Raw genomic sequence first — 16,322 nt, 5'->3', positions numbered from 1 at the left:
GTGCACTTCACATGGCTGCACAGACTAACAAACTGTCTACAGGAGCCAAGCATATAACATAGTCAAAACCTACTCAACAGTCTAAGTGAGACTTATGTCTTGTAACAGCATGAGTGAGAACTTGTGCTGGCCTTCTGTCAGAAGGTATCGTTATAGTTACTAGGAAGGCTGAAAAAAATCCAGAAAAATAAGTAGATAGATGTATCAATTTAATGTTTGCTTGTTTGATTTGTTGTTTTTTCTTTTTCCTTTACTTTTTTTTTAAACAGAAAAATTAGAAAGTTTTCAAAATTTTTAAAAAAGAGAGATTTAGGTTAGATATAAAGAAGTTCTTTACTGTGAGAGAATGGTGAGGCACTGGAACAGGTTGCCTAAAGAAACTGTGAGCACCCCATCCCTGGAAGTACTCAAGGCTAGGCTGGACAGAGCCTTCTAGTGAAAGGTGTCCCTGCACATTGCAGGAACGGGGGGCTGGAACTTGATCTTAAGGTCCCTTCCAACTCTAACCATTCTATGATTCTATGATTAGTTCCTTAACTGATGCAGTATCATGAACCCTATCATGACCACATTTCTAAAGTGTTCCAATACCACAGACTGGAAGACACTGAATACATTTTGCATGCATTACAAATGATAGACTTCCAAAGTACCGTTTTCTCTTAAAGCCATACCCTTTTTGTTCCTGCAGGGGAAGATACCAGCCTTATCTAACAGACACAAATTACTTTCTCAATACTTCCCTTTCTATTCCTTTTACATAAAGCACAACTATCAAAAAAATTCTAGCCATCTTTCATATCAGGTAAGTCCCTTTTTCTCAGTTCCCTGTTTTACAAGCCTTACACACCTTGAACTTTCTTAAGCGCAAAATCATAACAAAACACGCCTTGGCAGCTGACATCAAAAAAGATTCATACAGCAAATACTGTTTGGCTGAAAACTGAGTTATCCTTGATGCTTGCCCCAAAGTAATTTAGAATCCACTTGTGTACAAGTCACTTTTTACCATAGTGAACACAATGTGGGCCTCCTTATGAGAGCTAAATTGAGAAGACCAAGTTGATGACCAGGTTAAAGAAAGTAAAAGTAGTATTTGCTTACAATCTTAATTACATTACTGGAAAGTCACCAGAAATCTATGCAACATTACAGTAAGAATGTTTTTTGGATCATCTGATTGGGAACAACTGCCAGTATAAAAAATGCCAAGGAAAGAAATACAATCACATGAAACAGGCAAGCTCAGGAAATAGGAAAGTGTGGATAATCAAGCATAGCACATGGAAAACACACTTCCACCAGCTTCAGATTCCAGTCTGGTTCAGGCTAGTAGGAGCTGACAGTCATACCCAAATGGGGTGGATGGAAGACTATTTTTAGTTTCATTCCAATCCCTACCAACAATCATATCCTTCTCCCACCTTCTGATTTCAGCACATAACAAATCATTGAATCTAAAGAAGGTAAAGGGACAATTCTAATATTCCTACACAGGTACTTTCTAGCCAGCATGATAATTATACTACAGGGACAAAAGTAGGTGGGTGGATAGGGACAACAAAACTTCAATTCCATTCTGGCCTTAAACAAAAGCAAATATCCCTTAAGTCCTACTCCCTTATTAAGCTTGTTCCTGCTAGCTGCAGATAACCAGCTGTGTTCAGGACAACTAACACTTTAGTCTGCCAGTTGTTCTAAGTAAACAGAATCTACTCATCAGTTAGCCCTATCTGTGCATGATGTGCTAAAAGCCTATCAAGGCAAAAGCTGCCAGGGCAAATGCAAAAACCCACAACACTGTTATCAGCACCTTGATTCCCCAGCCACACCTCTCCTCCCACATCTGCTGAAGGTAGTCTCACAACAGAGTAGGAGTAGTTGAACCTCATGGTCAGACAGCCAGTGCAATGGTAGCCTAAACCAGTCTCTGAAGCCAAATACAAAGACTTTTGTGAAATTCTGCCATAGGAGCAAACAAGTGCAAAAACTTCCACTGAGGCCATAGAAAAGTGTGAAAGCAGCATAGGCAATCCCAGTCAATGGCTTCTCTACATAATTTATAAATCTAGAGGTGTCTGAAAAGCACTGGAAAACAAACTTACTGTTTTAAAAGGGCCTACACCAAGGACCAAGAAACAAATTAGCTTCAGCAGCATCATACAAAGCTGAATTTGGTCCCAATAAAGAATACAAATCACAGCTTGGTGCTTCAGGACTTCCCCCAGAGTAACAGACCAGCAAGACAGGCCACTGACTTTTAACCTCCCTGATCATATTAGTAACAACAGAAAAGTTATATTAAACTTGAGACTTAAGTTTCATCTGGATGGATGCACATGACCTTTGTGAAGTACTTTTCAACCTTCTACGTGGGTTAAGAGTTGGTCAGAAGATTTATAACATTAAAAAGGAATGACTTAAAACTAGATTTTCAAAATAAGACGGAGATCATGACAGGGCCTTTAATGGACTACCCTTGAAAGTAGTCCTCAAAAAAGTCTTCCTTTCTCTACAGGTTAAAACCAGAAGCAAATGTAAAACCCAGTAGTATTTCCTATCCAAAATTCAGGGGTATTTTGCTCAAAGATTTTTACCTGAGCCTGTCTCTATAAGGAAGAGCAAGATACTTTCATCAGGTACCACTCAAAGAATCTGGGCATTGACAACTCAATAATAGACTGAAATACCAGACCCACCTTTACCTGATCTTTTGTACTCCTGACATGTCTCCTGAAAGGGAAAACTAATTTCAGTGTGTATCCTTCTTTCTAACATAATCGATATTGATATTACCTCAGATCAGTGTGCTTTTCATTTAGCTTTATTTTTACACTGCATTCTTCAAACTTCACAAAGCTTACATATATTGAAAAACTTTATCCCGATACAACTGTGATACAGACTGCAGTCTTTTATTCACCAAATTTCACCCAGTGTTTATTTTGCCTTCGTCTCAAACAAAAAAGTGTGCTAAATTGCTACAATTTTTTTTGAAGCAAGCTTTCAGTCTAGTGATTTTAAGAGTACACTTTGCTTTTTCCAAAGTTTTACACAAAAAATAACTCCCCCCCCATTTCTCCATAATTCAACTTCAAAGAACTTTTGATTACTGCAAAATAATTGTTTTCAGCTGTCAGAAAGTTAAAAGCTTTAAAGAGCTCATTTTTCAAACTCCAAGCACATTAATGTTTTTCAGTACCATGATCTTTTTTTTTTATAAAACATTTTTATAATGGTTTTAAGTACTTAAAAAGAGATTGTTTTCTACCAAGAAAAGTTACACTTCTCTTTGGGTTCATATATAACCTGTTCTTAACGCTCCTGGATCCAAACTACGAACTTGCACCAAAGCAAACAGGATGTCGAGGGCTGGTCCTAACAGGCAACCTCCTTCAGAAGCCACCTTGGGAGTAACTGATAATCCATATGGAGACAGGGGAATTACAGTATCTTCACGCTGGTCAGAGACACCACCTCTCTGCCTCTTATATCAACCCCTTCTAGACACCTGGGAGCTCAGCACTTCAGAAAGTATTCAAAAGTCCATCAGGACATAGAACAGATGAGGAAAGACTGTCAGCTAATCCTGTAGTCACTTTAACAGCCTTCCTGAAAAAGAAAAGAAACAACTACTCCCCCTTATGCTTAATACACAATCCATTGTTTCTTCTTTTTCTCCACTAACAAGTTAAGTTTGTGGAAGTTTATGTCTTAAGCACAAGATCACGCGCAGAGATAGTTTTTAGGATTCTTTTTTCTTCAAAAATGAAAAAATGAACCACAAAAGAAACGACGGCTCCTTCCGAAGGACTAGACACTGAACACTAGGGGAAAACAGCCCCGTTTCCCGTTCCACTGTGTCCTGTTCAAGCAGAAGGCAGTTCAGACCGCCGCCGCCGCCGCGACCAGCCGGCGGATCCGCTTCCCCAAGGGCTGAGAGCCGGCCCCGGCAGGACCGAGCCGCGCTGCACGGACCGGAGACAAAGGGGAAAAGGAGGGGGCCACCGCCTCAGTTTCGCTGCCACCGCCGAGGGGCGGTTCGTTACCTGTGTGCTCCTCACCGCAGCCTCCGCAGCAGCACAGCCCCATGGCAGGTGACCGCTTCCCCGGAGCCCTGCCCGTCCGCTGAGCGCCCGGAGAGGCCGCTCGCAGCATCCCGGGCTCCCAACAGGCTGCGCAGGGGGCGAGGGCAGGCTGGTGCCCTGGGGCTCCCCGCCTTTGGCGCCCGTATTTCTAGCCGGCCCTGGGCAGACCTCGGCGCTTCACGGCTCTATTTGCCCATTAACCCTCACTGTCTTATTAAGTATACTTGTCCTTTCGAAGGGGTGAGAGCCGCCAGAGTCTGCCTTATGCGAGTGGCAGATGCTTGCTCTCAGTTGGCCGAAGGGCAGCAGACGCCAAATATAAGTCTTCAGTGTGAGCAAAAAAATACTAGAAAGGCTATTTCACCTCTTGCAAATTATGTCAGCACAGGGTCATATCATATGCTCCCCCTACCAAGGTTTAACACTTAACCATGTATCTCTGAGTATCTCTGCAGGGATTGCAAGTACCGAGAGTTACAGGGACTTTGCATTCTTGCAAAGGTCAGCTCTGTGCTAGCAATATTCAGAAGGTTTGTTTAAACACTTAATTGCATTAACCTGACTAAATCACTAGCCACAAAGACAAGATAAGAGTTTTGTTTTGGGATAAGGAAAGAACATCCCTAGAACAGATGTTTGCTGGTTCTGTGATCATTCAGCGTTTGCTTTCCAGACCCCACAGCACTGAACTTAAACTAGCAGGGACCATGCTCATTGGAGAGCCACTGCACAGAAGCAGGAATGCCCTAAGCATTGCGGCATAGTTGCATAGCTTTGATTTATACAGAAACTCACAGGCAAACATGGCTCCTTTGCAAAGCTTGAACCAAATGTTATGACTTAGATGTTACAAGCAAGAGACTGAATGATGAAATCTATTCCAGGTTGGGCACAGCAGAAGAGAATGCTCCAATAGCAACGTGCAACACACAAATGACAGTGTAGGTGGAAGAAGAGACATACACAAAGAGAAGTTTGGCGTATGAAGAAGCAGGGGTGGTAACAAGGAGATATATCTTTAAGTATAGTTCAAATATCAGAAAGAGCCTGAAACTGAGACCTGGTGAGAATCTGCAGCTCCTGCTCCCAGACATATCCAAGCCCTCTGAAATCAAGTCAATTCTTCAGACTGGGACTTCCAGGATAGAAACTGAATAAAATAAAGGGCAGATATCTACTGAGTCTGTAAGATAAAACTACAAAGAGGTCATCCTGCAGAGTATTGAACTGTTACTGCACACTTGAGCTACCTCAGATTATGAACATTCATTAGGTTAATAAAAAAAAAAAACAAATGAAAACCACATTCCCCACAAGATGATAGATGGGTAGGGCAAGAAACTTTCCTGCCTTATCACTAAACATGGTTGAGGAAGCTCATGATATTCTGAAGGAATTCCAGTATTCTGGCTTTGCTGGTATCAATTTGGCCCTCTTGGAGGGATGAGAACTCATCTCAGTTATTTTGTTGAGCCTCTAAACTTGTCAAACACCACCAATAGCTGCTTAGAAATCTCTTGTGCAAAGTACTACCTTCCCCTGTAAAACAGGGAATCTTCTGTTTGGCTAGAGGAAGATCTGATCTCAAAGAGGCACATGAACTGCCTATCCAGAGAGCACCCTGCTGGGTGGAGGAAAGATTTCCAAATTCTGGAAAACTCACACAAAGTGTTTACTAAGTGGTAGATAAAACATATGAAGAGAACATCCAGCTCTCCAGCATTTTCACCCTGATAGCCAAGTCAGCTCTGCGGAGTGACTAGATGCTATTCCTCAGAGCAACCCATAAACTAAAACAACTTTAGTTTAACAACTAAAAGTTGTTAAAATTTGAACATTTAAGAAGTTTTAGGACTACTATGTACATCACCTCCCATTGACAGAGAGGCTGCTGTGGGGTTACACGCACACACACACACTTTTTAAACAACCAAGCTGGCAGCTTCAGTAAAGCAGATCATAAATACTTGCATTTCTGTTACTGAAACATTACAATTCTAAACTCCCTTTATTTTCACAAAATATTTGGAAAATTGACAATGTTCATCTTCCCTTTTGATTACATTACATTACTTGAGAGAATTAAATGGTCCCAAGGGGAAACAGCAGATATTAACTTACTGCAGTAACTATCATGATGTATTTAAAGAGAATAATCTTCAGCTGCACTCATGGCAAGAAAGAGGCAGAGACTCTAATGTCCTTATCACATGGACATAATGCGACATTACTGAGAGCATCGCTACATTAAATGGAGTTAAAGAGCACTTAGCTCTTCCCTTGCTTTTGCTCTGGTTGGCAATAATAATTACAGTGAAGTTCAGCAATAAAACAAGCCAATAGTGACAGCTTTTAGATAGCCACCTGCATATGCATGAACCATCCGCACTTTCAATTTCACAGGACAATAAAGATTTCATCCAAAATAAATCAGTTCAACAGTGGTTCAGCAAACAAGAAAAAGGATGATTCATTTAAGAAACATCTTCACTATATTGGTGACTTTGATATACGTTTGTGTCGGTTTTGAGAGCAGAAGATTTGGGAATAGATCCAGGAAACAAAAGTATGGAAGGAAAAAAAAAAATAGTGTGTGGAAGGGTGGTATGAGGCAGGGGCAGCAAAGGGAAAAAAACCCAAACCAAAGCTACACCAAACCAACCATTTTAAGATAGCTGAGCAATGTTTGGGAGGTGTAGAAGCCAGATCTGTCATCCCATGGAAAATTCAAGAGTCTTCAATGGCTAAACTTTGTTTAGTTTCTCTTTCAGTCAGGCCCAGAGAGATCATCTCAGAAGTCAGCTAATGAAGGTAAGAGTGCAGAACTTCCACTCAGAACCTCTGTCTAAATAAAAAAAGCAACCCTAGAAACTCTCATCCTGTACCCTAACATCTTGATTGTCCAGTATGTTGCAAAATTCTGCCCCTGAAGGGTCTGAAGGCTCAACACAACATTACAGAGATACTGGATCAAACAAAATTGAGAGATTTATATTTTCTAATGTTGCATAAAGTACATTTATATTTACACATTTAATGTTTCAAGTAGGTACTAGGCTACTCCTATAATTTCTGCAATTGACAATTTAACATTTTAGATCTATGGTTAGCATTGCATGTCTTCTTAAAGTGCGCATATCAGCTTCAGAATAAGGTTTACAAAATCAGAAGCAGAGTTTAACGTCTAAATCTATATTTCAAGTACTAAGTAATTAGGCTTATCATAGGCTGCATCAAAAGAAGTGTGTGATCAGCAGGTCAAGGGAGATGATTTTGCCCCTCTACTCCACTCTTTTGAGACCCCATCTGCAGTCTTGCATCCAGCTCTGGGCCCACCAACACAAGAGGCAAGTGGACCTGGCTCAAGCAAGTCCAGAGGAGGCCACAAAGATGATCAAAGGGCTGGAGCACCTCTCCTGTGAAGACAGGCTGAGAGAGATGGAATTGTTCAGCCTGGAGAAAGACGACTCAAGAGACACCCTGTAGCAGCCTTTCAGTACCTAAAAGGAACCAGCAAGAAACCTGGGGAAGGACATTTTTCAAGGGCATATAGTGACAGGACAAGAGCTAATGGCTTTCAAATGAACGAGGTTAGATTTAGATTAGACATTAGGAAAAAAATCTTGATTGTCAGGGTGGTAAGGTACTGGAACAAGTTGCCCAGAGAAGCTGTGGATGCTCCAGCCCTGGCAGTGCTCGAGGCCAGGTTGAATTGGGCTTAGAGCAACCCTGTCTAGTGTGAGGTGTCCCTGCCCATGGTAGGGGAGGGTGGAACCAGATGATCTTTATGGTCCTTTCTGACCCAAACCATTCTACGATTCTACGACAGGCTTACCTTTCAAGTACTTAACAGGTCCCTGTGAAATGAACTGGTGCAGAATGAGTGCCCTAAATTTCTCTGAATAACCAATGCACTTTGCACATTTTTTTTCCTCCAACTCTCAGCTTCACCATCTGAAATTCTTGACTTAAACTTAACACTCCCTCCCATTTTTCTTAAGAAATATGATGGTGTGTTGGCTGCCACTAAAAAGGAAAGCTGGCTGCTAAATACTTGTGTGAATAATAAACTTTCCTATTTAAGGACCAAGCTGAAGATTTGGACACCAGAGGTAAAGATTTCACTTCTAGTTAATACAACCACCTATATTCTGGGGGAAGGGATTACAAAAACTAGGTGAGGGAAAAACAAAAAAAGAAATATTGAGGGAGAGGGAAGTATACTATTGTATTTCAATGAGTCATTCCAGATGTGACAGCTCACTGATGGCTGAGATTATTTATTTTTCATTTTTTTACTAGGAGACAAATGGGATTTGTGATTTGCAAATGTGTCAGTGTTGCATCTCTAGAGCTGGGCAAATGTTACTTTTCAACCTTTAAAACAAAGAAAGGATTACCAAGTTTGGGGTTTCTCCCCCACAAAAAGCACAAACTTGTCTGAAGAACACAAATGCCGGCAACACCTTGAATCACCAATATGAAAACAGGCAAACTGTGTTTCACAGAGAACAGATCTGAGTCACCCAGTACAAAACAAATGTACTTGTGAAGAAATGACAATTTGCATTAATATCCATATTCAAAATCCAGGAGAATTCACACTTTGCCAATAAATGTTTGTTTTGTCTGATCTGCAGAGTTATTTATACTATGAGCCTCCTCATATCATTCAAGAAAATCTAAAAGTCAAGGAGCTGGTAAACTACAGGATTTCTCTTCAAAAATTAGAGTCTAAAATGGCAAACTTGCTTTTCATGAGAAGTCAGATTCAACCTGGATTATTCCCTTACTGGATTATTAAAATACATGGTGAAGCTCATGTAAAGGTGGCTTGCGAGGCCACAGTGGGAACACCCTATGACTATTTACAGAGTTCCTAATAAACACTGGATTTCAGGAAGAGAAAATTTGGCAATGTAATAACAGAGGCAGAAGAGTACATTACAGTCAGTCTCAGCTCATATAGCTCTAAATAGTGTAACTCCCTTAAAGACCAACTTAATCTCTCATAAATTGCCTAAAACTAGAAAGCAAGTTTTCTGTGCTACTATTTAGCAATGAAGTGACATGCTGCCTCCCCCAAGGCTTCTTTCTTGTGAGATCAGGGTAATCTAAGCCATCCTCCCCTCCCAAGCCCCTGTCACCACCATTCCCCGACTCCAAAAGCTCAGCCCTCCAACTACACACTTCTAATGCCTTTACTATAAACTGTGAAGGAAATGTTTTTGCAAACTCCAGTTCTCCAGGCTGGTAAGACTCTGAAAAATAACCTGCTGAGAGAAGAATCAGACAGTTTAAAGGAACAATTTGTAGTTCATCTATTCCTCTTGGAAGAAACTGGCACAGAAGAACATGAGTTGGATGTAGCTATATCACTAAACTGTACGAGATGTAGATACTTCACGGAAGTCCACATTTTGTATTCACACATTGCCTTCTCCCAAGTGATATGACAGTGCATGTCCATTATCCATGCTAGGCTAGGCTTATAGTAGGACAAAATTGTATTAAGAAAGGGATTCTGGGTTTAAAAAGAAAAAAAAAAAAACACAAAAGGAAACCCACAAAAACACAACCCCTAAAACCTCAGAACATTTTAAAACACAGGATCAAAAGTCACTTAATTGTTCAGTCAGGAACATTATTTCAGAATGTATGACCTTGTCCTATTAAACAGTTTCTAGTCCGGAGAGAGTCACAGGATACTAAATTTACAAATTGTTATTCTGATTTGACTAGGTCTATTTCTTCCCCTTTCCCCTCCAAACACTGCAATTTCCAAGCAAATTTCATTGTCTGCAATCATGACTTCCGACACTCAGCGGACAATAATTTGCACTGGCACTTTAACATTTTTTCCATAGCACTGACCATACTTTAAAAGATATTCCTAGAGTATACCTTCTTTATTCCTTCCATTCAAATAATGATGCTACAACCCAAACCACTTGTTGAAATAAAAAAGAAATCCCACAAATTCTAGTGGACCATCTGTTGTACAAAAAAAAGCTCGCAGCTTCCTAAGCATATTCAATCAGAAGGATTTTAGATACAAACATCAACAAATAATGCAAGCTTAATTGTAAATTCAGATATATCTTTAGACATATTGTGCTAGAGAGTAAATCCCCAGGTCTTTGCTTCAGGGACATTAGTATTCTCTTGGAGTTCTGGCATTAAAGTACTGAGGAAGCATGAAAAAAATCCCTGAATAGTCAGCTTTACCCATGGGCCAAGTGCCTTTATAATGAATCTTGCACACATGGTCCTGGCAAGACTGATGTCCTTAATGTTACATTTTTGTTGGTAGAATCATGGAATAGTTAGGGTTGGAAAGGACTTCAAAGACCATCTAGTTCCAAACCCCCTGCTATAGGCAGAGGCACCTCACACTAAACATTGCCTTGCACGAAAGGCAGGGTGCTCCCTGATTAAGGAATACTACTAGGACAGCTCTTACTGCTGTGGTCTCCTTTCTTCCAGCACACTGACATCAGCAACTCTTACCTGACATCACACACTATTTTTCATCAGTGACCATGTATCCATACAGTTCACACCCACTTACACCCCAAAGGGAAGATCAGCTAAACACATAGATTATAAGATATAACATAGTTAATAATATTACTTCAAATATCTGAAAGCATCTTATTCCCCAGCAGCACTTTGCTGTAAAAATAAGAACCTTCCTTTGTGTTGAAAGGTGACCGAAAGATGACAGCCTACTATTAACATATGCAAGTTTTCACACTTGCTAACTTTAAAGAATCATTACTTTTCTAGAAAACAAAGATGGATCCACTTCATCTCAGAGACACACAACTCTTTGCTGATTTCAGAATCCAAAGATAATGGCAAGAAGGCCTGAGATGGACAGAAAATAACTGGACTCCTACAACCTGGGATGCCTTGACAGCGGTGAAGAAACAACTCCTTATGTGCAGCTTGATCATATTTTCATTTAAGTTCCTGAGACCAAACCAAAACCCTGTGATGTCGTTAACATTGTGAAAGAAGGCAGAATTTCAGTTCCAAGAGGAAATAACTGTGACCTCATAGCATCAAGAGGGAAGGACACTGAATTCCCTCTCCCTATTCCTCCTCAATCCTAACATATTCCCTGCAGTCACCTTACAGACCCACAGCCATATTTACATCACCTCACACAGATTCCCAGCAGCTTCAGAACAGGGGCTCAGGAGGGAATATTTCTCTTCTAGCTATTCTATGATTCTTACCAACATGATATAGACACGATATTCCCATTACACTAACTTCCTCTATTTTCTGCTGTGAAGTGTTCGGGTCACAGATATAACTAAACGTAGGACATGTCTTTTAATGTTCTGCAGTGTCAGTAACACATGACACTGATGATCTATGTTCAAGACCTATGGGAACAGAAATAAAGTTGCTGAATCATGGTCTGTCCGCTCAAAATGACCACAAGAAAGTCTGGAAAAGATCTTCTGCTGAACCCTCCTGGAAGGCATCATTTTGACTCCGATTCACATACAAAACACATGGTCTCAAAGAAGAGCCTTTATAGCCTCTGTGGAGTAGGAGGATTCTTACGCTTGCATAGCCAGAAGGTTGCTAATCTCTCTTTAACAGAAATATGAGTGTCTACAAAGTAATCTTTGTCCGTGTTACACTAGTGTGCCAGTACAGGCTTTCTTTTCACATAATTATGCCAGTGCAGCATTCTTAGTGTAGACAAGGCTCTTCAACTCCCAGGTTAGCAACTGCCAGTGTGCTGGTAAATCCTATCAAAATCCACAACTCCAAATTCAGGGAAGCAACACAGTTTGGGCACTTATCCTCCAATGCAATGGTTATAACTGTCTTTCCTCATGGCCTCGCAGACACTCCCTTTTAACACTGTATACTTCTGATTTCATACTTCTTTCTTTTGTTATCTCAAATTTCTCCTTGCCCCTTCCCCCAAGTTTTCATGGGTGTCAGACAGCTGGTGATTAAAAGCAAAGCCCAGAACTAACAACAATGCTTCATGAGTTCAGCATAATATATAGCATCTTCACCGAGGCATGGATATCAACATCTTAAGAGAATTTCAGTTAGATGAGAAATGGTTTATGGATGTTAAATGCACTCCCTAATCCTGCAGTTACATTGATCTCCTCTAGCTGAGATTCAAAGCCAGACTTTGAAAGAATGTGCATCCACTGTGCTGTGCACCTACCAGAACAGAGCTAGAAAACACAGACTCAGAGAAACTTAACATTTGTCTATTAAAAGGAAGAGTTCTATAATCACAAGTGACCTGAACTTTGTCTTCCTAATGGAAGAAATCACACCCATTTCAATTAGAGTGCTTGAAGAAAATGAGGAAGATTAAGCTTAATCAAAATGTGTTACATTAGAAAGAACACAGTCCTGATCCCAGCTGCCTCTCTGCTTTTATAACAACAGTACCTGTGTACAGCAATGGGTATTGCTGAGATGCTGTGAAGCTTATATTAAGCTTTATCCTCACAAGTTGCTGGAATGCCACTAAGTTCAACACAAAATAGCCAAGCTGCAGTAAGAGTTCTTAGTGCTTGCTATGTTAAACACCTTTTAAAGTCTTGAAAATAAGACAGAAAACTGCAAAATACAGGTTTTTCAGGTGCTCATAGTCATAAGAAGTATTTTCAATACCTGGTACAGGATCACGTTATATGACTCAGGTATGTTACGCCTGTTTAGAAATAGACTGCAAGATAAGAAAACCAGTATAATTTCTATCGTCACTATCATAAACACAGAACTTAAGTTCTTTACTGGCATAGCTCAGGTCTATTAATGCAGTGCAATGTAACATTTAAAATGGCATTACATCCTCTATATAATAGAGGATACATCCTGTCATACTCATGCATGCTCTACAGGGAAGCTATATCCAGGTAAGTAGCATAGAAAGTTAAAACTATTCACAGAAATAAAATATAATAAAAAACAGAAAATTGAAACACATGCTGGTTAATAACTAGGTATCAATCAAAACTGTCACATTGTCACGATACCTCCTCTTTAAACCAAAAGTTTAATCAGATCAACAGGCTGTGTTCAAGTTACTTGAATTCAGTAGAATTAACTTCTCTACAGAGCATAAAGCCATCAGGAAGGAGGGATTTATCCCAGTGTCCTGAAATTCATGAAAATCCAACATCCAGACAAGATTCTATCTGTTCGAAAAGCTTGTATCACAAAAAAATCCTACACATGCTGAACATGCCAAGGATTCCATCCCCTGTTTAATAAGTTTCTTTTAACAACTGGAACTGATGGAAAAAGACTGATAATTCTTATGATGTATTAAAACACACAAAATTAGTTCCTTAGTTTGCCACTCTACAGGGACACTCTGAAGTAATAAGATTTTTCACGTGATTAGTGGCAGTACTTACCTAACAGGCAAATTGAACTGTTTTGCTTGTTTCACGTTTTGCCGTTTTTCGTGTTGCACTAGTTCTTCAGAGCCTGCATTTTTAACAGTTCAGGTGCCAGAATAATTTGTTTCTCTGCAGTAACTTGCATCTTTTAAAAATCTATTCATAAACATCAAGCCCAATAGGGAACCCTGTGATGACCTAGTCTAAGGTCCTTCATAACAAACAAGTTCACAGGCATACATTTTGTCAGCAACCAAGTTGATAGGATCCTACCTAGGGGTAGGGCTATGTACAGGCATGTGCATAGGATAAGAATCTGAAAATCATTAAAAATAAGCATGTAAGTCACTTCAACACCCAGGCTTCCTCCCCCATTCATCATACGTAATCAGTACTTTGGAAATAATTTAAGTAGCATACTAAGGCTGAAGAAAGATTTTATAATGTAGCATTAAGCTCCTGTTACTTTACACCATGACGACTTATTTAACAAAGTATAAATCTTAAGTGTTATGCCCTAGGCAATACATCTTTGCCGTATTTCCTCCCCCATCCTGTGAAGTTCAGAAAGCCTAGTGCAAGCTGGTTCTCACTGATAGCACACTAGTTATCCCTCAAGCATTCCAAACAGAGTGAGTTTTGCCTGCGAATGCTCACAGCTGTTTGACAGTGGGCCAGCTGCCACTTCAAACTGGCATTAGTGCATCATTCAAAGACATGGTTTCATAAACACCCCAGATAACAGTTTCCCAGTTATAATTCCTTTTGGATGCTGGAGCAGCACATTATCAGCTTTGTCTCCCTTCCCCCATACACTTTTATGTGGGCTCTGTGAAAAGGAAATACTTCAGTTTTCTTACCTTTGCTCCCCAGAATGACTGCCAGCTGGTATTTTCAAGTCAAGATGTTATACTGAGTAGTTAAGCTACCAGCACTAACAGGTACCTTAACAGCATCAGCAGTGATGCCTTAAGGATGTCAGTACATAGCGTAAGGATGATAATTCTTATCTAAAAGAGAGAGAGGGAAACATTTTAAGAAGTGTCAAAATTCCCTTCTGGCACAGTCTAAGGAACAAATATTTCAGTTCCTTTCACTTATGTGGCATCCTGCATTGGCTTAAGACCAGTCGCACTTCTTGCCCTCTTTTCAGTGAATGAGCCATGACTGATGCATTTGCAGATTGTGTGTGTATGTGTTTATCTATATTCTGCGTCGCCTGCCCCTGCTAATCACACCACAAAAATCAAATCCACACATCTCAAAGCAGACAGGAAGGCAGTCATCAAATGCTACAGAATCTACAGCAGTTCTGTAGTGACAACAGCAGAGGCATAGCAGGTACACAGAAAAATTCAAGTATTGCTCCCTGTCCACAAATTCACATTTAGAAACAAAGAAATGTTTTTTGGTTTTGCTATCATAAAGCATGAACTCTGCAAGCAGATACATTCATACACTGACAGGTTCAGGATCCACAGAGTACTGAAAAAAAGAATAACCACCTCAACAAAGAATCATCATCCATCCAAAATTCAGCAATTTATTTTTCCTACTATCAGAGCTAAAGAAAATGCACTCTGGAGACATGCTAACCCTTAAAAAGCTCAAGTACAGAAAATAAAGCAGTCCCTGGGAACATTGAAGGAAAAGAACGAGCAACCCTGATTGCATATCCTCAGCTCACACAACCAATACAACTCTCCAAATGCATTATATTTGTAATTTAACACTACCGTGCCAGATTAACTAAGGACAAGAATTAACACTGAACCACACAAGGCACAGCACATGAACAGGGCCCAAACTCACAAGACTTAAGAACCAACTCACCTCAGTAAAGCTGTTGAGCTGGTAAAAATTTTGTGGAGCGGGCGCCTGAGCAGTAAACTTCCTTTTAGCTTGATGTTTTCTTTCTTCATGCTGATGTTGACCTCCAATGCTTATTTTTGCTACCTCAAGAATTTGCCATGTGCTGTGAACTACACTGCCATGTATCATGTGTCTTATTATATTTTATTTCATCATGATAACCTAACTTGAGTAATTTTTTAGCATCAGAGATCCTAATCATTGCATAAATCTTGAAGAGAATTCACCCATCCTCATTGCAAATGGGAATACAGCTGCCTCTGAGGTTCAACAAAGCTTAACATGAAGTAGTGGTACCAGAGCCACAGGACAGCAGTAAAGACCTGATTTTTGACAAGTTAACAGGAAATACAGGGAAGATACAATATAAGTGATCATGATGACAGTTCAGTAAGTATATCTTATGGAACAAAACTGTTCTTACACAGAAATGCTTAGCACCCCCCTCCCCCCCCCATTAACTGCACATGCCCTAGGGCTTAATATATTACCCTTAAGCTGGAAAGCTTACTGTGAAACATCTCAGCAGGAAGAATTCAAAATCTTGCCTAATTTGCACTAAAAAGCCAACCTGATGTCATCAAGTGGTGCCTTGCACATTCCAGCAACAACATGTCATCACCTTAGAGCTATGTTTCTATACACAAAAGGCAGGCTCCATAAATGTTATGCAGACATATTTGATCTTGAGGAATACAACGGGCTAATGAAAACTACTCAAGAACAGTCAGAGATTATCTCTTAGTGACGTGCACTAGCAGAAAAAGCTATTCATGAAACTCCTTAAGCCTCATGCTGTTAGAATTGGAAGTTGTAAAATGCCAAAATTCTTGCTGAAATCCAGCATGTGTTGAAGACAGCTAGGTGCTACTGATCAGGGATCAGATGCAGAGCTTCTCCTAGAGATGCAAATTCCAGGACAGCAGAACCCGTAAGCTCTCACAGCCCATTTCCAGGCCTA

At 40.2% G+C, this 16,322-nt stretch overlaps 1 protein-coding gene across 5 annotated transcripts in view; it reads right to left on the bottom strand.

The window, feature by feature from the left end:
* ARHGAP22 (Rho GTPase activating protein 22) overlaps positions 1 to 16,322 on the bottom strand; it is a 161,521-nt gene that overhangs the window by 97,813 nt on the left and 47,386 nt on the right. Inside the window, exon 1 of one of the 5 annotated variants that reach the window (XM_057401052.1) lies at positions 4,050 to 4,262. The exons of the other annotated variants lie outside the window; for them this stretch is intronic. Within the exon in view, the coding sequence (XP_057257035.1) occupies positions 4,050 to 4,158 (109 nt within the window). The 5' untranslated portion in view covers positions 4,159 to 4,262. Of the gene's footprint in view, positions 1 to 4,049; positions 4,263 to 16,322 lie in introns of those variants that run through there. 5 annotated transcript variants of the gene reach the window in all.

The sequence above is a fragment of the Pezoporus wallicus genome, unplaced genomic scaffold (genome assembly GCF_028554395.1).
Source record: "Pezoporus wallicus isolate ANWC-B61680 ecotype Strahan unplaced genomic scaffold, APGP_CSIRO_Pwel_v1 contig_5524, whole genome shotgun sequence".
NCBI lineage: Eukaryota > Metazoa > Chordata > Aves > Psittaciformes > Psittacidae > Pezoporus > Pezoporus wallicus.
The sequence above is the reverse complement of the archived record's forward strand: the minus strand, read 5'-3'. Positions and strand labels throughout refer to the sequence as shown.